The sequence below is a fragment of the Mesocricetus auratus genome, unplaced genomic scaffold (genome assembly GCF_017639785.1).
Source record: "Mesocricetus auratus isolate SY011 unplaced genomic scaffold, BCM_Maur_2.0 Super-Scaffold_100003, whole genome shotgun sequence".
In the NCBI taxonomy this organism is placed as follows: Eukaryota; Metazoa; Chordata; class Mammalia; order Rodentia; family Cricetidae; genus Mesocricetus; species Mesocricetus auratus.
Window position 1 is genome coordinate 16,984,292 of NW_024429188.1, and position 27,075 is coordinate 17,011,366.

The 27,075-nt window shown below is 41.6% G+C and overlaps 1 protein-coding gene across 2 annotated transcripts in view; it reads left to right on the plus strand.

The window, feature by feature from the left end:
• Positions 1-27,075, plus strand: part of Ca5b (carbonic anhydrase 5B) — a 53,461-nt gene that overhangs the window by 17,981 nt on the left and 8,405 nt on the right. Inside the window, exons 3-7 of one of the 2 annotated variants that reach the window (XM_005074212.4) lie at positions 9,365-9,562; positions 19,736-19,854; positions 21,327-21,422; positions 23,216-23,278; positions 24,280-24,435. In XM_005074212.4, the coding sequence (XP_005074269.1) occupies positions 9,365-9,562; positions 19,736-19,854; positions 21,327-21,422; positions 23,216-23,278; positions 24,280-24,435 (632 nt within the window). The remainder of the gene's footprint in view (positions 1-9,364; positions 9,563-19,735; positions 19,855-21,326; positions 21,423-23,215; positions 23,279-24,279; positions 24,436-27,075) is intronic. The other variant, XM_040744081.1, reaches the window with a different exon arrangement.

Sequence of the window (27,075 nt, forward strand, 5' to 3'; positions counted from 1 at the left end):
ATTCCTCCTTGCTATTTTTCAAATTCATGGCCACATGTATATTCCTAAATATGTAAGTACAACCTACTCAGTCTGTATCATGTTACTTGTATGTATGTTTTCAGGGCTGACCATTTGGTACTGGATAATCACTTAATGACCTCTTTCTTGAGGGAGACAATTTCTCCCACTCTTAGAATTCCTAAGTTGCCTGTATCTTTATCTGGGGTTGAGGCCTTGTGAACTTTCCTGTCCCCACCGTAGCACATCTGTTGTCATCCTGGCTCAAGCCACAATAATTCCATCCATGAGCGTACCACCTTCACAGCCTTCATAGTGCTATTTCTCTTATTCATCTGAGCCACGAATACTGATTGAAAGACAGGCTCGCTTGCACAGTAGTGGAAGAGGCAGATAGTTAAGCATACAATTTTAACTATACCTGTGAATAAAGATTAATGTTGTGATAAAAAACCGCTGGGTATTGTGGATCACACTTTTAATCCCAGCACTGGGAAAGCAGAGGCAGGTGGGTCACTGTGAGTTTGAGGCCAGCCTGGTCTGTGATACATAGTGAGTTCCCAGATAGCCACGGTGAGACCCTGTTTTTTTTTTTAAAGATATGGGAGAATCCTACGATAATAGAACTAAAGGAAACTTTGCTAAGGAGGGAACAATTAAGCCCAAGACCTAAAGGTAATGGGAGTCATTCCTTGAACTGAGTGAGGGGATATTACTTTTTGTAGAAGGAGCAAAGGGGCTAAGGCATGAGTGTGCTTCTCATGTTTCAAAGGCTGAAATATGGATAACTCTTAAGGCTGGAGAAATAGCTGATTTCAGTGAACTGAATGTATCCCCCTTAAACTTGTATGTTGAATTCCTTACATCCCCGTGATGATGGTAGGAGATGTGGCCTTTGGGAGGCAATAAGATGAAGAGAGCTCTGCACTTATGAATGGGATAAGTGCCCTATTATAAAGACTGGAGTGACATAACACTAGAAAGACAGCTGTCTACAAACCAGAAAGTAGCCATCTGCAGACACCAGATCTGCTGGTGCATTTTGTTGGGCTTTCCAAACTCTAGAACTGTGAGAAAAATTATATTTATTTTGTTTATGAGCCACCCATTCTATGATATTCTGCTATAGAGCCCACAGAGATTAACACAGTTCCAAAGGACACACTACACCAAAGCTAAACAAATAAGAGTTGAGATCAAATGTATAGTTAACATGGAATCTAAAAGTTTGAGGGGCTGAAAAGATGCATGTAATCCATAGCCATGAAGGCAAAGCAACCATATGCATAAATATCAAAAAATAAATCTGTGGTGGTTTGAATAGGAATGGCCCCTCATAGACTTATGTGTTTGAATGCTTGGAGCATAAGGAGTGGCACTATTAGGAGTTGTGGCCTCATTGGAGGAAGTGTGTCACTGTGGGGGTGGGCTTTGAGGTCTCATATACTCAAGCTATGCCCAGTGTGGCAGTGTCCTTCTGCTGCCTCAGATCAAAATGTAGAACTCTCAGCTCCTTCTCCAGCACTGTGTCTGCCTGTATACTGTTTCCTGCCATGACAATAATGGCCTAAATCTCTGAACTGTAAGCTAGCCCCAATTAAATGATTTTCTTTATAACAGTTGCTGTGGGGGACCGGAGAGATGTTTCAGCCAGTTAAGAGCACTAGTTACTCTTCCAGAGGATTCAGGTTCAATTCCCAGAACCTACATGGCAGCTCACAACTGTAACTACAGTTTCAGTGGATTCAACACCTTCACACAGACATACATGCAGGCAAAACACCAATGCTCGTAAAATAAAAATAAATAAATAAAAAAACTTTTAAAAAACGGTTGCTGTGGTCATGGTGTCTCTTTAGACCATAGAAACCCTAACTGAGACAAAATCTTAAAAAACGTAAGTATTGATGTTTATTAGCTGCAGAATCTTTTATTATTATAATAGGTATTATTTGCAGTCCTGGGCATTGAATCATGCCTGGGAGATGAACACCCTACCACTGAGCTAACACCATAGTAATTACACAGACTTATCAACAATCTGACTCTAAGGTGAGCTGTGTTTGACACGATCATTGCTGTTTTATTTTCTATAAGAAATATGTGAAAATAAAACCTCTTAAAACACAAAATAATCTTCCTGTTTCAAGGGAGAAAGATCGGCAAGTACCAGTAAATTATTTCCATCTGCTTTTTGTTTAAAAGGAGAAAGAAAGGAGGAGAGGAGAATAACAGCGTATCTTTTGAAAAACAAGCTCTTGACAAAAAGCTAAGTGTACCAAGACTTCCCACTCTCCATGGTATAGATTAGTAACGGGATAGGATGAAATGATGTCTGATGGAAGCTGAACCTGCAAAACAATATGAATTGAGTGTAGCACTGTAATCAAAGAGAGAAGTTGAAGGTGTAGGCCCAGCCCGATTTTCTTAGACTGGTGTTTGCTTGCGTGGATGTGAAAATTTAGAGTTCCCACTTTCTGAATGAAATGTTGAACAATTAAAGTTGACCAAGGGCATTATTTTAGGGACCTGATAACTAGCATTCCAGCTCTTCCATGATCTTCACAGGAGATGCTCACCTGTTGACTTTGTGTGTTTTTTGTTTTGGTTTGGTTTTAGCTTTGGTGTGGGTTTTTTCGAGACAGTGTTTCTCTGTGTGACAGCCCCAGCTTTCCTGGAACTCACCCTGTAGACCATGCTGGACTTGTTGGCTTTTAAACTGTTAATTCTAAGGCCATAGTCTGAAGATGTCAGAGATGCCAGATAGAAGATTTCCTTGGGCCAGGAATCTTTGAAACCGACTGGGCTGTGAACCAGATCGTGAGTTCATGTATAGTTTTTGGTTCTAGGTGAAAGTTTCTCAATTCTGGCATTAGGGACATTTTGGGCAAGATAATTCTTGCTTTGGGGAGTCTGTCAATCGTGTACAGGGAATGGTGTTTATCAGCATTTTGGACTTTATCCAGTAGAGGGCAGTAGAACCCTATGCCAGTTTTGTCCTGCATCATCTGGAAATTGTCTCTTAGTGGGCTAAATCCTTCCTAATGTTGAGAACAATTGGTTTGCACCCTCAGGAGAACTCCATATCTGCCGGGACATTATTGGTAAAATAAAATCAAGCAAACAAAAAAATTAAGGATAAGATTTGGAGAATTTGCCAGATGTTGGTGGTGTACGCCTTCAATCCCAGCACTTGGGAGGCAGAGGCAGGCGAACTTCTGTGAGTTCAAGGCCAGCCTGGTCTACAGAGTGAGTGCCAGGACAGGCTCCAAAGCAATACAAAGAAACCCTGTCTCGAAAAACAACAACAAAACAAAAACAAAACAAAAAACCAAATATTTGGAGAATTTTAGCTTTGGGCAGGTACCAAAAGGAAGCGATATATCATCTCTGTAATAGTGAACCAGAGACAGGACTCTGTTTTTGTGTTAATAAGAGAATGAAGATGACAGCAACATATAGGGGACATTTTCCTGGCTAGTAACACAGCTATTTTAATCAAACCCTTAGAGTCAGTGGTGGGGCAAGATACACAGGGCATTGCTGCTAACTTCTGTCCATTTATGTTGCTCCTGCTTTTTTTAAGGTTTTATTTAATTTTTATTTATATGTATGTGTATATAACTGTGCAGCAACCTGTAGAGGCCAGAAGAGGGAGTCAGATCTCCTGGAGCTGGAGTTTCATGTGGTTGTTGGCTCCCTGGTGTGGATACTGGGAACTAAATTCAGGTACTCTGGAAGAGCAACAAGCACTGAACCAGTAAGGCCCTGTTTCCTCTCCTTTTCTTGTTGGCCTTGATTCTGTCCATTCTTGGTGCTTCAATTTTTTCCTTTTATTGAAAATAGATTTTTTCTAACTTTTATTAATTACTAGTGGATCTTACATCGTGCATTCCAATCCCACTTATCCTCCCCCCTCGCACCTACCCTCTGGCCTTGCAACCCCCATCCCACAAAAAAACCAAATTAAAAAACAAACAAACAAAACAAACAAAAGGAAAAAAGAGAGAGGAATTTTGTCATGGAAGTTGTAGTATAGCCCATTGACTCACACAGTTTACCCTTTAGTTCATTCATCTTTACTTGCAAGTGTTGATTGCCACAAGTCATTGGTCTGGCTCGGGGCCCCTGATCTCTGCTACACCACCAATAATGGGCTCCCGCTCCTCTTGGATATCCTGCTTTTGTCCTGTGTGGTGGAGATCCTACTGTTTTAGATCTGTAGCTTCATCCCCTTTACCTTCTCTAACAATTCATAGACGAGGCAGATGTTAGGGTGGGCCAACTCCTAGCCCTGTTTCTGGGTCTGGGTGGTAGCTGGAGTTGTCAACACACCAGCTTTCCCTTATTGTCACTACCCAGAGAAGCTATCCAGCACTACCCAGGCTAGTTGACCTAGTGCAGCCTGCAGCAAAAAGCAGATGGTGGTGCACATTTTTAATCCCAGCACTAGGGAGGCAGAGACAGGCAGATCTTTGTGAGTTCGAGGCCAGCCTGGTCTACAGAGTGAGTTCCAGGCCAGCCAGGAGTACACAGAGAAATCCTGTCTTGAAAAACTAAAACAAAAAACCCACAAAAACAGTTTTTAAAAATATAATATATACTGATTACTGTTTCCCTTCCCTCTACTCCCAGTTCCTCTCCGCCTTCCCTTGATCCAAATCCACCCCTTTTCTGTCTCATTAGAAAACAAACAGGTTATTGTTATTATTATTTCTTTTTATGTTTTAGTTAGGGTCTCTTTATATAGTTCTTGCTATATAATTCACTGGAATTCACTATGTAGACCTATGTAGGCTAGAAAACAAATAGGCTTCTAAGGAATAATATATAATGTGATATATAGATAAAAGAAAAACTAACATATTGGAATAGGACAAAACAAACAGAAAGAAAAGACTCCAAGAAAAGGCACTAGAAACAGATACAGATGCAGTGACCCACTTGTTCACATACTCAGGAAGGAATCCCATAAAAACATTACACTGCAAGCCATAGTATATACATAAAGGACCTGTAGGGTTAAAAAGGAGAAAAAAATTAAAAATATATAAGTAAAAAATAAGTCCGGTGGTGGTGGTGGTGGAAACCTTTAATCTCAGCACTCCACGGGCAGAAGCAGATGTTTAAGGCCAGAATGGTCTATGGAGCTATGGAGCGAGTTCCAGGACAGCCAGGGCAACACAGAGAAACCCTGTCTCAAAAAACAAACAAAGATTTAAAAAAAAAGGAACCTCTAAAGATGCTGTTCGTTTTCTGTTGGCCATGTACTGCTAGAGGCTCCCTTGGAGAAAACTAAATTTTCATTTGCAAGTGATTATCAATTGGAGATACTGCTGGGTTAGGGGTGGGGACATGTGCTCACTTTTCTTTTATCTCTAAGGCCCCATCTGGTGCAGACTAGTGCATGTTGCTTCAGTCTCTGAGTTCATGTGAGCTTTGACAATGTTGATTCGTTGGACCTTGTTTTCTCAGTGTACTTTATCCTCTCTGATTCTTTCTACGTCCTTTTCCACAGGCCTCCCTGAGCCCCGAGGAAGGATTTGATGAACACATCCCATTTAGGAATGAATGCTGCAAGGTTTCTCACTCTCTGCATGTTGTCTGGCTGTGGGTCTCTGTATTTGTTCTCATCTACTTCAGGAGGAAGCCTCTGATGATGGCTGAACAAGGCACTGATCCATGAGTAGAGCAGAATGTTATTAGGAGTCGTTTTATTGCCATGTTCTTTCAGTAGAACTGTAGTATTTAGTTTTAGACTGGATACCTGGGTTATCTATTTTTAGGTTCTTGTTCACCCAAGGAACATCAGGTATGACTTTCATCTTGTGCCACCATTGACCTGGCATATCGTGCAGGCAGAACACTATTGTAGATCAAAGGCTTTGTGGCTAGGCTGGTTTCTGTTTTGGTAGAATCAAAGATGCTAGATCCTAGGGGTGAAGACTCTATGCAGGCATCAGCTCAGTTTCTGTATGTTCAATGAGTTGTACAGGTGTTGTCTTCAGTAATAGGGCCTTGTCACAAGTTTGTGGAAAGCACCTATAATCTTAGCAACAGCCTGGGTTATTTGGGGGTCCCCATGAAACCCCTTGACCAATTAGATTGTAACCCATTCTCAGTACTATACTGGAAGTTTCATTTGCTGGCAAGAGATGGCCAGTTGAGGCTCTGTCTCTCCCATTTATGACAATTTCATTTAGATCACTTCCATATGTGTATATACTTTAGGAAGCTTCTACTGTATTAGGTTTCCAGTATATTACCCTTCAAATGGCCCTTAATTTTAGCTATCTTTCCCCATAGTCCCTTTATTATCCCCCCTTTCCCTCCCCCTCTCCACTTTATCCTCGTGTTCTAGCAACCTCCATGCATCCATAACTGTCTGTCCTATTTCCTTTTTCTAGGGATATCTGTCACCCCCCACCCCAGTTCCTTACTCCGTGGTTCTATGGATTGTAGCTTGGTTATCATTGACTTATAAGCAAATACATACCATTATTGTCTTTCTGAGTCTGGATTATTTCACTCAGTATGATTATTTTCAAATTCCATCTGTTTGCCTTCAAATTTCCTGATGTCTTGTTTTTAACAGCTGAGTCATATTCCATTGTGTAAATGTACCACCTTTTCCTCATCCATTTTTCTGTTGAGGGGCATTTAGGTTGTCTCCAGTGCCTGGATATTATGAATAGAACAGCAAGTGTCTTTGTGGTAGGATGAAGCATCTTTGGGTATATGCCAGGAATGGTAAAGCTGGATCTTGAGATGATCAATTACCATCTTCCTGAGGAACCACCATGCTGATTTCCATAGTGGCTGCAAAAGTTTGCACTCCCACCAGCAATGAATGGGTGTTTCCTTTACTCCACATACTCTCCAACATGAGCTTGTGTTATTGATCTGAGCCATTCTGACTGGTGAAATATCAAAGTCATTTTGATTTCCATTTGCCTGATGGCCATTGTGAATTCTGTTTATATCTGTACCCCATTTTTATTTTTATGTTTATTTGTTTATTTGAATTAGAAACAAGCTTGTTTTATATGTCAATCCCAGTTCCCTCTCCCTCCTTCCCTGCCCCCCAACTGACCTCCTATTCCATCCCCTTTCTGCTCCCCAGGGAGGGTGAGGCCTTCCATGGGGATCTTCCAAGTCTGTCATATCATTTGGAGCAGAGCCTAGACCCTCCTCCATGTGTCTAGGCTGAGAGAGTATCCCTCTGTGTGGAATGGGCTCCCAAAGTCCATTCATGTACTAGGGATAAATACTGATCCACTACCAGAGGCCCCATAGATTGTCTAGACCTCCAGAATGGCATCCATGTTCAGGGGTTCTGGATCAGTCCTATGCTGGTTTCCCAGTTTATCAGTCTGGAGTCCATGAGCTCCCCCTTGTTCAGGTCAGCTGTTTCTGTGGGTTTCTCCAGCCTGGACTTGATCCTATTGCTCATCACTCCTCCCTCTCTGCACCTGGATTCCAGTTCAGCTCAGTGTTTAGCTGTGGGTGTCTGCCTCTGCTTCCATCAGCTACTGGATGAAGGCTCTAGGATGGCATATAAGGTAGTTATCAATTTCATTGGAGAAGGGTATTTAAGGTAACCTCTCCACTATTGCTTAGACTGTTAGTTGGTGTCATCCTTGTAGATCTCTGGACATTTCCCTAGTGCCAGATTTCTCTTTAAACCTATAATTGCTCCCTCTATTATGGTATCTCTTTTCTTACTCTCCTCTATTCCTCCCCCAACTCAACCTTCCTGCCACCTCATGTCCTCTCCCCTCCTCTTCTCCCCTTATCTTTTTCCTAACTCTCTCCCCTCCCCCCATGTTCCCAGTTAGGTCAGGAGATCTTGTCCCTTTCCCCTTCTCTGGGGGACCATGTATGTCTCTTTTATGGTCCTCCTTGTTTCCTAGCTTCTCTGGCAATGTAGATTGTAGGCTAGTAATCCTTTGCTCTATGTCTAAAATCCATATATGAGTGAGTACATTCCATGTTTGTCTTTTTGTGACTGGATTACCTCACTCAGGATGGTTTCTTCTAGTGCCATCCATTTGCCTGCATATTTCAAGATTCCGTTGTTTTTTCCACTGAGTACTTCATTGTGTAATGCTGTACCTCATTTTTAATTGGGTCATTTGTTTTCTTGATATCTAGTTTCTTGAATTCTTTATATATATTGAATATTGGTCCTCCATCAGATGTGTAGTTGGTAAAAATCTTTTTCCATTCTTTAGGCTGTTGCTTTGTCTGAATGATGGTGTCCTTTGTTGTGAAGAAGCTTCTCAGTTTCATAAGGTCCCATGTATTAATTGTTGATTTTAGTACCTGTGTTAATGGTGTTCTGTTCAGAAAGTCTTTTCCCGTGCCAATGCATTCAAGGCCATTCCCCACTTTCTCTTTTATCCAGTTCACTGTATGTGGTTTTATGTTGAGGTCTTTGATACATTTAGAGTTGAGTTTTGTGCAGGGTGGTAAATATGGATCTATTTAGATTCTTTTACATGCATCCATCCAGTTTGACAAGGCAGACCACCCCAATTTGATAGGTGTGGGTTCTGTTCATTTTGGGTGGCTTACCAGGTCTGTCTGTGTTGTCATCAAGAAGTCTGCAGATACTTATTGCTGCAAAGACCTGGACTTGGCTCTCTGGAGGAGGGACCAGCACAAGCCATATAGTCAGTACCTGTTTTGGACAAACTGTATTCTATACCTTAAGAGATTGTGTACACATTCTTGTGACAAACTGTGGACTTGAGGGACCTCAGTGGTGCTGGTGTCTATACAGGCCTTATAGGGTGGCTGCTTAGTCCTCACAGTTGTTTGTAGAATGCACACTTATGTGGCACTATCATTTTCTAGGAGGCAGGCTATACTTGTCAAACAACTGAAAACTGATAATACTGAATTAAAGGTTGCTTTCTAACAGTTCTAACTCTGTTTCCTTTGTCTAGATAAAGTCTGTTATTGAAAGTTCACTTGACCTTTTTTATTAACCAGTTTAGTTGGTTGGAGTTCAAGAAATTACAATGAAACATAAAGCAGCATTTGTGAAAACTGTTTCCACACTCTAATCCCCACGTATTTTGCTACTTCCACAGAACTGATGGTACTGGCTTCAGGTCACATTAGCAGACAGGTTGAAATGGGTTAGTTTTATGAGATGACAGAACAAAGACTCCCCTGCAAGATGCTCTCTGGCATACCCTGATCTGCTTTACACAGTTGATTAAGGCCCCAAATAGCTAATTTCTGAGACTGTGAGCTGCCTTCACAGCTCTTTGGTTTCTTCCCAAATGGGATGGTCTTATGTGTGGTGCTAGATAGTGGTTGTTTTTGCTAACTGTGCAGACTTGCTCTCTTGTAGTACCTCCACTCTGGGAGAACTTGGACCTTGTTCCTGCGGGTGATCGGCAGTCACCCATCAACATCCGATGGAGGGACAGTGTTTATGACCCTGGCTTAAAACCACTCACTATCTCTTATGACCCAGCCACCTGCCTCCACATCTGGAATAATGGGTACTCTTTCCTTGTGGAATTTGAAGATTCTACAGACAAGTCAGGTAAAAGCAAGATCTGGTTGTCATTTGTATAGTGAAGGGAAGGGAACTATGTTATACCAAAATAGGACACAACAGGCAGTCTCCATGGTACTAGTAACCTCTTTATTAACAGTGATAGGAAACTCAACTTGTTTTACTTTTTGAATATGTGTAAAATGTCTTTATGATCAGTTCTTCCATCCAATACAAGTGATATTGTATTATATGGGAATTCTATAACCAGCATAGAAGAGAATATGTGAAATTTAATTTTGCCAGAAATTAATTTTTATGTATATATTCAATATGTACAAATTTTCCTCTGCTTGCTGACTTTAAATGAACCATATTAAATATAAATAGTATTAATCACATTTAACTTATCAGATTGCAATATACCTGAAATGGGGCAAAAATAATATTTGCGTGTACTAGATTATGGTCTTAACTAGTTAAGATGAGTCACATATTAAATAAGAAATTTATATCAAGCTAGTCTTGTTAAACAGTATCACTTAGTTTTGCAGGGTATGGTGGCACACACCTTTAATCCCAGCACTCGGAAGGCAGAAACAGGTGGATCTCTGTGAGTTCAAGGCCAGCCTAATCTACAGAGCAAGTTCCAGAACATCCAGCACTGCACACAGAGAGATCACATCTCAAACAAAACATTGTGAATTTGATGATGCCCAATAATGATTACTTTGAAACAATTATTTTTCAAAATAGCATAGCTAATGTAGTGGTTCTCAATTACAAATAGTTCTGACACCTTCCTCCCATGGCTCCATTTCCTCCCCACCCACAGTCCCTGGACTGGGGATTCTCAGGAAACTCTGTAGACATTTTTGGGTATTTCAACTATTGGGGAAGGAGAATACAGGTAGCATTTAGTGATTCTGGACCAGGGATGGTGCTAAAGGTCCTATAGTGTACACAACACCATTCATGAAGATTATCAGGCCTCGGATACCATTAGAACTGATGTTGACAGTTCCTAAGCTCAAAGAAAATGGCTTTTTCTGATGAATCTGTAATAGTGATTCTGGACAAGGTAAAAATGCATGATTTAAAAGCATGGGCATATTTAAGTGGTTTGGAAATATCAGATGTTTCTTTGTTTTATTTGCTTAGCTATGGTGCCCTGGCCTCTTTGGCTCCTTTAACTGCAAACAGACTGTTCTTCCATTGGTGTCTCTCTGTGGTTATCTTCCTTCTAGTATCCTTCTCTGCTATGATTCGGTATTCAAATGTGTACTTTTGTGCTAGAATATCGACATCTCCCATTCTCAGCTTTGTCCTGTGCAGGTGCATGTGCGTGTGTAGTATATGCAGATATTTGTACCCATGTACGTGCATGCAGAGGCCACAAAAAATGTTAGGTGTTAGCCGGGTGTTGGTGGCGTAAGACTTTAATCCCAGCACTGGGGAGGCAGAGGCAAGTGGATCTTTGTGAGTTTGAGGCCAGCCTGGTCTACAGAGCGAGTTCCAGGACAGCCTTCAAAACAATACAGAGAAATGCTGTCTCAAACAACCAAAAAAAGTCAGGTGTCTTCCTCTATTGCTAGCCACCTTATTCCCTTCAGACAGGGTCTCTCACTGAACCCAAACTTTCATGTAAGCTAGCCTGGCCAGCTATTAAAATGTTGGGATCCTTTTTCTCTATTCTGATGCTGGGGTTACAAGCATGCGTGTCCATGTCCAGTTTTTGTGTGGATGCTAGGGATTAAAACCCAGCTCCTAATGCTTGCACAGCAAATCCTTTTACCCACTGAGCCATCTTGCCACCCTGTTCTGACTGTGTTACTTAATATGCTTCAAACAAAGAAGGAATTTGCTTCTTTTTCTTACAGGCTTGTGAACACTTTTCTCATACTTTTCCCAAAACTCTACAGAATCTGTTCCCATTTCAACTGGAAGCTCATATCATCCCATGTGAAAGAATTCCAGAAGATTTCAAAACAGCAAACTAAATCACTATTAGTGTGCTAGAGCTCTACTGTTATCCCTATTGGCCTAACATGCAGATCTAGCTGTGGGTGCCTACCTGCACACATTCACTCTGCCTAGCTGTGGGTGCCGACGTGCACACATTCACTCTGGTTATACTTGGAAGTCCCTCAAGAGCTTAGTCATAGCATCCTGGTAGTCTTTCTTTTTGTCTGCAGATCCTACGGTGTTGGTCAGCTGTGAAAGCCCTTGATAGACGTAGCAGGCTGACAATTTATCATCTCTGTGTTGAGTTGGAAATCGTAGGAAGCTGTTCAATGGGTTTTCTTAGCCAAATGAGTTAAGCCCAAGAGTTTTCAGAGTTAAATAGCTAAGATTTTGTTTTGTTTTGCTTGAGACCGGATTTCATGTAGCCAAGGCTAGCCTCCAACTCTCTGTGTAGCCAAAGATACCTTGAACTCCTGATCCCTCAGCCTCCCAAGTGCTGGTAGTGCATGTGTGTCACAACCAGAATTCAATAGCTGTTTTACAATGTTTAGTCTCTTTTTCTTTTGAACTGTAGATGTAAGAAGTCCTATCCTATTCATTTGCATGGATTAGTCTCAGATGAGAAACAAATAATTCATGTTTTCATCATGATAGATATTTAGGTGCTACAGACCTAGCTGACAGAAATTCCTCTGATCCTGTCTCCATGAGTGAGTCAGTCTCTAGGAGTCAGTCACACTTTTGTCAGGACTTGTCTTTATAAACATGCAAGACAAATTCTAGAGAAGTTTCTTGGTTTGCATTTTCTCAGAAAGAACTAAAAATGGCAGCTCTTATATAGTGCTCAGTTATCATTTTCTGTAGAATACTATCAACCTCTCATAAGTCCCTAACTTTCTCTCTCTCTGTTTTTTTTTCCTTTCAGTAACTTACTGCCTCTTAATTCCTGCTTATTCTTCATTGTCATTTCTTCATCCTGTCTCAAAAAAATCCACAGTACTCCAACAGGGGCAAAAATAGAGCTTCTGAGCATCAAAAGTAAAGAAAATAATAAAAGAAAGCAAAGACAGGTTAGAAATGAAGAAAATCAAGGAACAGTTCTAGGGAGAAAAATATAATTTATGAGTTTTGAAATACAATACAAAATGAAAATGCCCTAAGAAATGCTGCTGCAGAGTATATTGTATAATCTGGAATAAAGTGAAGGAAAAAACCCAGGGAGGTTATGTGACATAAAGCATCTTGCCAAACCTTATAGGATGCGGCTAAAGGAGTGTCTGGAGGGAAATTCATTGATGAAAAGGCCCATGACACAGAAGATCATTGTCCCATTGCTAAACTTAGCTTCCCACCCTAAAAAGCTGCACCAGAAGAAGAAATCAAATCCAAAGCAAGAAAGAAGGACATGATAATGAGCAGAACAGAAATCAGTGGAATGAAAAAGCGATTCTTTGGAAGGAGTAACACAACAGACACATAGTGGTATATGTGGGCAATCCTAGCACTCGAGAGGTAGAAGCAGAAGAATCAGGAATTCAAGGCTCCATGAGATCCTGCCTCAAACAAATAAGCATTCTTGTCCCCAAATCAACTCCAAAGGGATCAAAGATAGTAAAAGACCTGAAGAGGCTTATTTAGCTTACAGTTCCAGGTTCCAGTTCATCATTGCAGGGTAGCCAAAAGTGTGTGTGTGTCTGTGTGTGGGGTTTATATAGGGCAGAGGAAAAGGCTTCCTGGAGGAGGTGACACACAGGGAATCTGCATGTTCACAGAGGTGTGAAGTTGTGTGATATTTGCACCGTGTGTCAATTGTAAGAAAAGAGGTGGCAGCAGGGCAGGCTCAGGGGTATAACAGGAGCCAGTTCATGCCCGTGGACTGAACATCTGGACACAGCTTAACTGGATGCTCTGCACCTGAGTTTCTCATGGGGCTATGAGCAAGTGTCAGTCATGAGGTTTCATCCCAAGGTTCCTTAGGCAAAGTATTTTGCATACTCAAGTGGAGATAGCTAGAGGCCGCCCCACTTTATTGTTCTGAAGACTTCTTTGTAGGATCACTTATCATGTGGCAACAGGCTTCATTAAACTTTTCAAACAAGCGTGTGAGAAAAATCAGAGAGGGCAAGCAGGATGTCAGACAGTCTTTTTGTAACTTAGTTAGTCCCCAAAGAGACAGCCTGCCACTTCCTCCCTTAGAAACAGGTCATGAGCCCCAGTTCACGCTCCAGGGGACAGGATCATACAACACCATGAATAAGGATGGGGATGACTGGGCACAAAGTTAGGAGTTGCCTCTTAAAGGGGGGTTCAAAACCACAACGTGGGGCTGGAGCAGTGGATCAGCCATTAAGAGCTCTTACTGCTCTTCTAAAATACTTAGGTACATTCTGATTTCTCTTCAGATCATATAAATCTTTCACCTTTTACTACAGTACTTAGGTTCAGTTTCCAGCACCTACATGGTGACTCTCAACCACCCATAACTCTAGTTATAGGGGATCTGACGCCCTCTTCTGACCTCCATGGATACACATGTGATGCACATACATACATACAGGCAAAATACCAATACACATGAAATAAAAATAAATCTTCTAAAATTAAATAAATAAATAAAATAAAATAAATATACTAAAAACTCCCAATGCAAGGAATACTATATGAAGCCTGGAGCTTGCCAGGAGCATGTTTGCCAAGTGAGGAAGTTCATCAGGCTTTGTAAGCAAGCAAGCAGGGTGGAAGCCAGTCCCTTTGTTTCCTGTGGCCTGGGTTTCTGATACATGGAGACAGACCTGTCTGCAGCTTCAAGGATGTTGAACTACAATGGGGCATTGAGAATCAGAGGAGCCTAAGCTCCCAATGTACAGTTACAGTTTCATTGGTTTCCTCATATCTTACCTCCCTTCCTAACCAAGAGACACAGCTCCCAACATAGAACTGCTGTTTCCATGGTTACCTCACATCTAACTCCTTGCCTACTAGGTCTCAATGACAGATAGCCAACGGGTTCAAACCAAGGTTCTTTTCCTTCAGAGTTCATCTTTTCAACTATATTGTGTGGGAGAACACTTCTATGCCTTGTCTCTCCCTGTTGTACAGTTTACATAGCTATGATGCTAAGCACACACTTAGGATTTCGTAAGTTAGTAAGTGCTGGAGTCAGTGCTGGTCCTCTAATTCTTTGATCCCAGGAATCACAATGTGGTTATATCTACAGGCCAGGGGGCTAATGAGAATTAGTGAGACTGGCAGGGTTTGAAGGAAACAGTAACAGTGAAGAGCAAGTGGGTCTACTTCAAAGAGGCAGCTTTTTCACCCACCCAGCCTGCTGTCCAATGAGATTATGTGCCCATCATGGCCATTAGAGTCTCAATGATGCAAGTCAGGTTGCAAATATGGATGTTTACATGAAATTGTCCAGCTTTATTTTTCCCTGTTTCCATTTTTCATGTGTGTGTGGTGTGCATGGTTTTTGCATGCTCATGGGAGCACATGTACATGTGGAAGTCTGAGGGTGCTGTCAGGAGTCATGCTCAGTCTCTCTTCCTCCCTATTTATTGGTCTCTCAATCAAGACCGGAGCTTGCTACTGATGCTAGTCTTTCTCTGGAGATCTCCTGTCTCTGCTTCCTAGGCTGCAATTACGGGGGGGGGTCACCTCATCTACCTAGCATTTGGCATGGGTTCTGGGAATTCAAACTCTGGTCCTCACAATTGGGCACAAGCAGTTTAACCATTGAGTTATCATCCTAGCCCTAGACTTTTCCATCTTTAAATTTTGCCACACGCAGCATACAATCCCACTGCCAGAGAGCCTAGAAAACAGAACCTTCATCCAGCAACTGATGAAAGCAGAGGAAGATACCCACAGACAAACACTGAACTGAACTCCTGGAATCCAGTGTCAGAAAGAGAGAACTGATGGGCAAAGGAGTTAAGAGTGGGCTGGTTTAACCCACAGAAACAGCTGACCTGAACAAGGGGGAGCTCTTGGACTCCAGATTGATGGCTGTGTAGAAAGCATGGTACTGACCCAGACCCCCTGAATGTAGGTGTCAGTGAGGAGGCCTAGGTAATAATCTATGGGGCCTTGGGTAGTATTTACCCCTGGTGTACAAATAGATTTTGAGTGCCCATGCCACACTATGGGATGCTCTCTCAGCTGGGACTCTTGGGGGAGGGCCTAGGCCCTGCCCTGGATGAAATGACAGTTACTGGAGATCCACCATGGAGGGCCGCACCCTCCTTGGGGATCAGAGTGGAGACTGGGTAGGTGACTGGGAGACCTAGTGGGGAGGGCTGGGGAGGAGGGGAGGGAGAGGGAGCTGGGATTGACATGTGAAACAAGATTGTTTCTAACCTAAATAAAAATAAATAAATAAATAAAATAAATTTTGGCACACAAATTTAAAAACCGTATTTAATATGGTGTGAACCAATGCTATGTGGAGAATTGAAACATACCAAGACCAACCCTGCCTCTCATTTCCCTCACAGCCACTTTGTTGGTGACATCTCCTCTCTGCTTTGCTCATCATCTTTGGGGGAAACTTACAGTCAAGGTCCAAGGTATATTTTCAGTGTTGTCCTAGGGAAAGACGAGATAAACAGGCCCCCTTTGTCTGCATCACTTAACTTGAGACTAGAACTTCAATTTTATTCCAAAAATTAGATTTATAAATATTTGACGAAACCATGTTCACAGTGTAGAGTTTTAGAAAAATGGAGCTGGGCCATGTGACTCACTTGGTAGAATGCTTGCCTAGCACGCACAAAGTCAAGCATCAACACCACATTCAAAATAAAGCTCTGGTGGCCTACATGAGTAATCTCAGCATTTGAGAGGTGGAGGCAGGGGTACAGAAGTTCAAGGCCATCTTCTGCTACATGGTCTAAAGCCAGCCTCTACTACATAAAACCCTATTTTTAAAAAAGTATTTTTTGTCAGGTGGTGGTGGTGCACGCCTTTAGTCTCAGTACTCTGGAGGCAGAGGCAGGCAGACCTGTGTGAGTTTGAGACCAACCTGCTCTACAAGAGCTAGTTCCAGGACAGGCTTCAAAGCTACACAAGGAAACCTTGTCTCAAAAAACCAAAAAAAGAAAAAAGTAATTTTTTTAGGGGAAGGGGCATTTTTATTTCAGTACATTGTAGCTTTTGCTCCTATTAAAATAATGATTTGAGCCATTAACTCCACATCACCCCTGAACTCCAAGGAAAAATCATCCTTGGTGACTTTACCTGCCTCTTAATGGAAATGTGTTTTGCCCCACCTTCCAGTTTTTGTCAGACAGGGTTTTACTATGTGGACTCACAGAGATTCATCTGCATCTGCCTCCTGAGTGATAGGATTAAAGGTGTCTGCTGCCATGCCTGGCAAAACAGTTTTTTAAAGAAGAAATTATGTGGGAAAACTTTAGAGGGCAATAAGATACGGAACTGACCACTGCCTGATACATCCGTGTGATTGGTCCTTGGGGATGCCAGACTCCATCATTTGTGCACAGAAGTTGCAACTTATGACACAGTAAACTCTGAAGATAATTAAGATGCATGAGATGGGTGCTTATAGGTTGCTGGATTGGTTTGACCTTGTACAGATGTTGTTCAAGTCTGATGAGACAGAAGGAATGAGGAACTGATATGCTTTAGCAGAGTTGGGGGTGGGGATTAGCACAGCTCAAAGTGGATGGAAGAGTGACTTCCCCCCCTCTTGTGACCAGGTTATACCGTTGTAGCCTAAAGCATGCTATCTAGACCATTCTGCTTCATACTCACAGTATCTGCCTGCCTCGGCCTCCAGAGTGCTGGGATTAAAGCATGAGAAGCCCACAGGACTGCTTCTAAAAGTTTTTCCCTAAATATTCCTTTTGGTTTTTGTTTTTTTGAGACAGGGTTTCTCTGTGTAGCTCTGGCTGTCCTGGAACTCACTCTGTAAACCAGGCTGGCCTCAAACTTAGAGATCCACCTGCCTCTGCCTCCCAAGTACTGGGATTAAACATATGTGCCACCACCACCAGGCTGAATATTCTTATATTGTACTGATTACACTGGTGTCCAAAAAAGTAGTTTAAACAAAAGGTATTTGTTGTTCATCACTAAAGCCAGTGGTAAACTGTGTGATGGTTCACATTGCTTATTCTGACTGAAGGGAGCTGGGTGATAACTGTCGTGTTTCTTATTTACTGACAATAGCTGTATACATTGATGGAATGCAGTATATATTTTTGTATAAGTACATATTGTTGAATGGTGATATCAAGCTAGTTAACATCTCCATCACCTCACACACCATTTATTTGTAGTGAGATCATGTAAAAGCTACTCTTTTCAAACATTTGGAATAGATGCTACTATTCACCATGGCCACCATGCTGTGCAATAGATCTTGAAAATGTAACTTACCTATCTAACTGAAACTGTGTGCTCTTGGACCACATCTCCCTGGTGATAATTTTTCACTTGCAAACTTCATATTCCATTTCAACAAAAGTGAAAGAAACACCAGTATGTTCGGAAGTTGACAAGAGATAGCTCGGCAGTTAAGAGCACAGATGGGTCTTGCAGAGGGCCTGGGTTTGATTTTCCAGGATCTATGGCTTACAATCATCTTTTTTTTTTTTTTTTTTGGTTTTTGAGACAGGGTTTTGCTGTATTACTTTGGAGCCTGTCCTGAAACTCATTCTGCAGATCAGGCTGACCTCGTCGAACTCACAGTTTCGTCTGCCTCTACCTCCCTGGCTGCTGGGACTAAAGGCATGTGTCACCAACACCTGACTATAACTCCCGTTTTAAGGGCTCTGATGCCCTCTCCTGGCCTCCATAAGCACCAGGCATGCAAGTGGTCCATAGACAAACATTCAAGCAAAACACCCATACACATAACCAAGTTTTTTTTAACTGAAGTTTTTGTTTTTTTGTTTTTTAAAGATTTATTACTATGGCCTGGCATTGGTAGCACACACCTTTAATTCCAGAACTCGGGAGGCAGAGGCAGGCGGATCTCTATGAGTTCGAGACCAGCCTGGTCTACAGTTCCAGTTCCAGGACAGCCTCCAAAGCAATACAGAGAAACCCTGTCTCGAAAAACAAACAAACAAAAAGATTTACTATGTGTTCTGCCTGCACGTATGCCTACACGCCAGAAGAGGGCACCAAATCTCCTTATGAAGTGTTGAGAGTCACTATGTGGTTGCTAGGAATTGAACTCAGGACATCTAGAAGAGCAGCCAGTGCTCTTAACCTCTAAGCCATCTCTCCAGTCCACATAAACAACGTTTATAATATAAAAAAAGCCAAACCCAAACCAGTCAAACAAAAGGAACCCAAAAGTTGAAAAGAGACATGGCAGGGCATACCTTTAATCCCAGCACTCAGGAGGTAGAGGAAGTTGGATCTCTCTGTGTCTGAGGCCAGCCTGATTAACATAGCAAGTTCAAGGCCACCCAGGGTAACATAATGAAACCCTGCATCAAAGAAAACAAAACCCTAAAAGTTGAAAAGGAAGGTGTTAGTGTATAAATAAAATGAATGGGGGACTGGTGAGATGCCTCAGCAGGTAAAGATGCTTACTGCCAAGTCTGATGATGCTCATGCGCTCTCTCTCTCTCTCTCTCTCTCTCTCTCTCTCTCTCTCTCTCTCTCTCTCTCTCTCTCTCTCTCTCTCTCTCTCTCTCTCTCTCTCTCTCTCTCTCTCTCTCTCTCACACACACACACACATATATATTAACCAGCTCTTGGGAGACAGGGTAATTCCTAGTTTGAGGGAAGGCTAGCCTGAATGAATTTTAAAAAGTTTTACAATTTCTTTTGTTTGCATAGCTTAGTTTTATCTGATTGAATTGGATAAATACACCAAGAAAAATTGCATTTTATTTCATACAATGGAAACTAGGCCCAATAACTACAGATGCAAAAATAAGTCAAGCTGTAATCCCAGCACTCAGAAGGTGAATGTAAAATCAGGTTCAAGGTCATCCTTGGCTATACAGTTAGTTTGAGGCCAGCCTGGGATACATGAAAACTTATGTCTAATGAATTAATTAATAGAAATAAGCTGAAATCTAGCCTTTAACATTTGCGTATTGTTTGGTACATGATTCAGTCTTGATATTATTTGACCAAATCTTTATACATGTGTTTACTTTGTGGAAATCAGTTTTATAAATACTTGTATGTGATTTCGTATACCCCAAATGATTCAAGGACAGGGTCCATCATTTCCGCATGCTCCCTGAATTGCTGGATGTGTCATTTCAGTGATTGAGGGAGGACCCCTAGAACACAACTACCGACTGAAGCAGTTTCATTTTCACTGGGGGGCCATTGATGCTTGGGGCTCTGAGCACACTGTGGACAACAAATGCTACCCAGCAGAGGTATGTTTCTTTTCCTTTTGTTCTTTTATTTTCCTGAAGACAAGGTCTTCCTGTAGTCTTGGCTGTCCTGGAGCTCACTATGTAGGCCATGCTGACTTTGAGCACACAGAAATTCTCCTGCCTCTGCCTCCTGAATGCTGGAATTAAAGGTGTTCCCACCTAGCTTTAACAGTAGAATTATGTTGAATATAAATGAAAAAGAGCAATAGGTTGGGAAAGTGGGGAGAGTTCTGAGGTTTCTCAATCAAAGAAATTACCAAGAAGTCCCAGGTGGTGCTTTAAAGCCTATTTAGTTTACATGAGTCATACTTGAGTCTTCCCATCTTATACATGCGAAAATTATATACACTCTAAATAGTATACATGAAATAAACCTTGAGACGATAAAACTGAATTCTGGGCCTGGAGAGATGTCAGCAGGTAAGAACAGTTATTGCAAGAGGACCTAGGTTCAGATCCCCATACCCATATGGTGCCACAACCATTTATAACTCCAGTTCCAGGGGATCAGATGCCCTTTTGTGGCCTCAACGTGCACCGGGCACATACATGATACACAGACATAAATGCAGACAAAACACTCAGAAACATAAAATAAATATTGAAAATTAGAACGGAATTGTGTCTGAGTTCTGAATAGGTGCAGTTATCCCTAAAGTCCCAAGCTATTATAGAGCTGTGAGGCTGAATTAATCCAAGTGGAAAATAGTGGGAGCCTAAAAAGGCCGTGGAGAAGGAGAGAGAGAAAGAAACACGGAGATGATCAAAGGGTTCTGAAATCAAAGTGCCAAAGCACCAGAACTTGCAGCTGGGCTCCATTTCAGGAGGAGAAAGCTAACTAGGACCGTGCCGTGGCTCACTTGGGAGGTCAGGTGACGGTAAGGCAGTGGTTTGAGAATGACGCATGAAGAATGGTTGGTATGGAAATGCAAGCAGAGCACAAGGAAATAGAATTTCTCTTTGCAAATAGAATTTCTTCTTGCAACTTTTCCCTTAATTTAGTTTTAAATGTGATGCTAAACTGAAAACATTTTAAGTGATCATCCCTCCAAGAAGAAATTCGTCTCTGGCTCCCATCTCATTTTCACAGGGAGAATGCATTTCTCTTAATATAAACATCTTCTCTCCTTTAGATGCAAATGGATTTGGGATATTAGTATTTTATGCAAAGCAGGATGGGAATGAAGAAAATGTTGAGCGGTCATTGTGAAGTTCCTTTGCTATGTGCATTTTATTTTTTCCTCCCCTCACAAATTCCTCTCTTCCAAAGTAATATTGCTGTTCTTGCCGCAGCGCCGTCCCTTTCTTTATGTCCACCTCCTTTTGTACCACACTGCCACATAGTTTTCTCGGTGGCTCTGTTTGGGGTGATGAAACAAGATTAAATGTTACATGTTGGATGGGGCTGTCAGTTTATTTCCGTGCAATTCTACATGGGCACGAATAAACCTCACTTGTAACTGTTGTTTCAGCTGCACTTGGTGCATTGGAATGCAGTCAAATTTGAAAGCTTCGAGGATGCAGCACTGGAAGAAAATGGGTTGGCTGTGATAGGTGTATTTTTAAAGGTAAAAACAAAAAATCGGGCTGGGCGTGGTGGCAACATTTACTCTCAGCTCTCAGGTGGCAGAGGCAGGGGCAGGCAGAACTGTGCCTTCCAGGCCATCATGAGTTCCAGGCCAGACAGGCCGATAGAGAGACACCCTGTCTCAAGCAAGCAAAAGCCGACAAACCATCTCACCAAGTTCAAGTGATGTATTGTATCTTACACTGAAAAGATAGAACATTACAATATAAGATACTTATGTGAAGGAGATTTAGAATTAAAAGGAAAGAATGATCTGTAGAGAGTGCTTAATGGTTAAGAACATGGACTACTCATATAGAGGATCCAAGTTCAATTCCCAATACCCACATCCACCAACTTAACGCCTGCCTATAAAGCCAGCTCCAGGGTTATTGGATGCCTTCACTCAAATATACATTAACCCTCCCTATGCTCATGCATGCTGTCTCACACACATGGTGGTGCACGCCTTTAATCCCAGCACTCAGGAGGCAGAGGCAGGCGGATCTCTTGAGATTGAGGCTAGCCTGGTCGGACAGAATGAATTCCAGGTCAGCCAGGGCTACACGGAGAAAATCCAAGAAAAAAAAAAAAAAACAAAGAGAAAAGAATATCGGGATCAATGGGAGATGGGAGGAGAAAGAAGGGGAAAGAGGGAAAGCAAATATAATTAAAGTATATGATAGATGTATATGGGATTATCACAAGGAAATTCATCATTCTGTATAATTAATATTTTGAAAAGAATATTAATACCAGACGAAATGTGGTTGCACACACCCTTAATTTCTAGTACTCAGGAGGTATAGGCCAATGGATCTATGTGTTTGAGGCCAGGTAGGACTAGATAGTGAGACTCTGTCTAACATATAGATGGCAAAAAATAAAGTAGTTACCATCAATAGCTATTATGAATGTATTTCAAACGGTATAAAAATGTGGTCCAGGAGCCGGGCGGTGGTGGTGCACGCCTTTAATCCCAGCACTCAGGAGGCAGAGGCAGGCGGATCTCTGTGAGTTCGAGGCTGGGCTGGACCGACAGCCTCCAAAACAATACAGAGAAACCCTGTCTCGTAAAAACCAAAAAACAAAAAACAAAAAAACAAAAAAAAAATGTGGTCCAGGGGCTAGAGCAATGGCTTGGTGGTCTAGATTGCTTGCTGATCTTGTAGAAGACTGATACTCAGTTCTCAGCATGTATATCAGGCTGTTTACAACTGCCTTTATCTCCAGCTTCATTGGATGCAACACCCTCTTCTGTACTCCATGCACATCTGCTCACACATGCACATATCCCTACTCAGACACACATACATACAAAAAATAAAGTAAGTCTTCAAAAGCCCACAGCCAAATAAAGTAGACACAAACCATCTGGGGCAAGTGAGTACTTGAAATATGCTTAGTTTGGGACGTTGAAGCAAGAGGATCAAAAGTTTGAGACAAGCCCAGGGTACATGGTAAGACCCTGTCTTGGGGGAGGGGTTAGTGAAAATGCAGGGTAACTTATAATTTCATCAATTTAAAATTCAGTATAAAAATGATACTTAATGGGAGCAGGAGGCACCTTTTTCTATAGACACGCTATTCTTGCCAGCAAACAGTCTGTTCATTTTGTTCTAAGTCTAATTTAATTTAGTGATGTTTATAATATTTGTAAGTGCCAGCTGAAATCTAGTTTCAGCCCTGCGGTTTGTTTATATGTAACCACCAGGTGGTTAATTTTGATTCACATTCTATTTGAGTTTCTACAGTGAGATGGCCATTGTATGTAACATTTCTTCATTTTTTTAGCTAGGTAAACATCATAAAGAACTACAGAAATTGGTGGACAATTTGCCATCAATTAAGCACAAGGTAATTTTCTCCTTTACATCACTTGAAGTATATTTTATATTTGAATCTCAGAGTAGATAAAGCACTTTGAAGCAGGAAGACAAATAAATGAACTGCATTCAGATCTCTTTCGGCACTGCTGCAGGAAGAGACCTGGCATGGATGAGGCTGTATTGATCCTGTTCAGCCTTCGGTTAAACACCGCAGGACACAAGCCAAATTACCCTGGTGAAACTTTCTGGTTCTGCTCAGTACTCGTTGACCAGGAATCTATTCTGTTCCTGACTGCTCCTTCTCCATCTTTGTAGAGATGTCTTTTCTCCAGCTACCTCTTATGAGTAGGCAGGGAGAAGTTTTACAGAAATGTAACTTGTCTAGAAATGAAGAACTCTATGTTCTCTGTCCAACTGCCAAGATGAGTTCCTCAGTATCAGAATCCCATAGGGGCTGCTTCCGGGAAACCAGCACACCATTCCTCTGTTCTGTCTTCTTATTCCCCTCCCTCCATCACTTCCTGTCTCCTTGTTAATCTCTTTCTCCTTAGTCTAGGATTCTGGCATCCCCTTCCTTCTTTCCTTCCTTCCCCACTTCCTCCTTCCCTTTCTTTTTCATTGCAGTATCAGGATGGAACTCAGTGCCTTGAGCATGCCAGGCAAGCTGTCTGCCACTGAGCTACATCCTGAGCTACACCCTCAGCTCTGTGCTAGTTTTAAAGGACAAATCTTTGTTAGTTTCTCTTGAAGAGAAGCTGTTCTGTTTATGAGCAGCCACTACCTAATACCTCCCAACAGAATTGAAAGAGAAAACATTATTGCTGTTTTCCCAGGGAGAACTATCAGAAATACACAGTGTGACTTTGTATTAAGTAGTGATGACTGTTTTAGAAGCTACTCAGAGTCCCTGGACCTCCCCTGGACCACTGTTGGTCCCTGGACATTCCATTAGAATCACTGCCTCACCCTTTGATACCTGAGTGATTTTAACCAGTGAATAACAACTCAGTAATTCCTTCTCTTGGACAGGACACCCTGGTGGAATTTGGATCATTTGACCCTTCCTGTCTGATGCCTACTTGCCCAGATTACTGGACCTACTCTGGGTCTCTCACTACACCGCCCCTCTCAGAGTCTGTTATCTGGATCATCAAGAAGCAGCCAGTAGAGGTTGATCATGATCAGGTACTCCTTGCACATTTTCCATTCAAGGAAATGCTAGTCTTCCTGTTCAAGCTGGGCTCAGATCTTGACATCATTTTTACTTGTTTGCTTACTTGTTTTTTGAGGGGAGGAGTAGGGTATCGTGTAACCAAGGCTGGCCTGGAACATTAAGTGAACTATTTTTGTGCTTGTTTCATTTTTGTGGTGGTGGGGAATTGAACTCAGGGCCTTGCACACACTAGGCAAGCATTTGGTGCTATATTCCTAGCCTTTGCTGGGAAAAAGACTTAAAGCATAAGAGGACATAGCTATCTGCTTCTATATTTGCTTATGAATTGTGTGCTTCCTCTGTAACTGTGAGTCTCTATTTAAAATGAAGACCCAGGTGAAGGGAAGAGTGAAAACTAGAAATGTCCAGAGCCTGTATAATACTTATGGAAATTCTGCAATAGAAGTCCAGAAGACTAACAATGACTGTGAAGAAAACTGGATATTATTTAAACCCATGATCCATATCACAAATTCTTGTTTAGTTTACAACTAAAATACACTAGTATTTGCTCAAGAGCTTGGGATCTAGCTTAGTCCCAGGTTCAATCCCCACCTCTCCCTGCACACAGACAGACAGACAGACAGACAGACAGACACACACACACACACACACACACACACACACACACACAGAGAGAGAGAGAGAGAGAGAGAGAGAGAGAGATCAAACCACAAATGTGCATACCAAACAGATAATTTCCAATATTTTTTCATACTTGCTGTGTGGGATACATATTGATTACAAAGCATTTTCACAAGAAACAAACAAAACCTTCCAAACTTTTTATGAAGCCAATATAACTGACACCACCAATGATGACCTCCAAAGTGAACTTTGGACAGATAGAAAAGGAAAAGAGGTAAAATAAAATATTAGAAACAGAATCTAGCAGTGTATCAGAAGCAACGGGATGGTTGTTACTTTTACTTTTAATTTTGTTTTTATATACATGTGTGTCTGTTGAGTGTATGCCACTTGGGTGTGGGTACTTGCAAGGAGTGTCTGATCCTCTGGAGCTATAGTCAGTTTGTTATGAGGCAACCAAGGTAGGTCCAGAGGACAAGTGCTAAACACTCTTAACTGCTGAGCTATTGCTCCAGCCCGAGGTGGTTGTTTATAATAACACAATTCATGCCATCAGTGACCCTACCAAAAAAATAGTAACATTTCCAGAATTTTCTTCTTCTTTTCTTTTGGTTTTCTGAGTCAGAGTTTCTCTGTGTAGCCCTGGCTGTCTTGATATCTTGTAGATCAGGCTGGCCTTGAACTCACAGAGATCCGCCTCCCTCTGCCTCCTGAGTGCTGGGATTAAAGATGTGTGCCACCACTGCCCATTGAGATTCTATTGTTTTAAATGGTACTGGAAATTGAACCTAAGGCCTGGTACATGCTAGGCAAATAGTCGACTGCTGAGCCACATCCCCAGCCCTCATTTCCATAGATTCTTAAAAGACATTTTTAAAAGTCTTAATTTTTTTATTAAAGGAATAGAAATAGAGACAGTTTATTAAGAAAGAGAAAGTACTATTCCCTCAAATAGGAGTGAGCTAGTGAATTAAAGGATAAGCCCCTAAAGCCTCTTTTGTTTTAGTTTTGTTTTGGCTTTTGTTTTATGAGACACGGTCTCTCTATGTAGCCCTGTCTGTTCTAGAACTCACTATGTGGACCAGGCTGGCCTTAAACTCCCAGAAATCCTCCTGCCTCTGCTTCCTGAGTTCTGGGATAAAAGGCATGTGCCTTCATGCTGAGCTCTATTCTGCCCATAATGAAATATAGATGAATAGAGACTTCCTTACCATGGCAAATTCATCTTAGTTCAAAAATAAATTCAGGAGCTGGAGAGATGGCTCAGCAGTTAAGAGCACTTGCTGCTCTTCCAGAGGACAGATTCTCATGTCAGACAGTTGACAGTCACTGTAACTTCTGTTCCAGGGGATAGAAAAGCCTTTTCTGGCCCTCATAGATACCACACATGAGTGACATTCTCTCTCTCTCTCTCTCTCTCTCTCTCTCTCTCTCTCTCTCTCTCTCTCTCTCTCTCTCTCATAAATAAAAATAAATAAAAAATAAAATAAATTTAAAAAGTAAATACAGTCATCCACTGGTCCACTGGTTAAGGAAGACTGGTTCCAGAAACCCACATTTACAAAACATACAGATGCTCAAGCCCCTTATATGGAATTGCATAAGATTTTAACATTTGCATATGTCCTATACACTTCTTCTACTATGCTTTAAATCACCTGCATAGTACTTTTTACGATTATATTCTCAAGCAATGTAAATACTATGTAAATAATTTTTCTACTATATTGATTAGTACAAAATGACAAGAAAAATATCTGTACAATGTTCATTAGAAGCAGTTTCCCGGCTGGCCTAGAATTCACTGTGTGGATCAAGCTGGCCTTGAAATTGCAATGATCCTCCTGCTTCTGCCTCCTGAATACCAACAATATTTTTCTAATATTTATGTGGAACCCATGGACACAGAATACCAATAATTGTGTTTTATATGGAAGTAATTTTTTGTCTCATGTAGCCTACTTTGGTCTCCAAATCACTATGCAGTTAAAGATGACTTTGGACTTTTTATCTTCCTTCCTCTA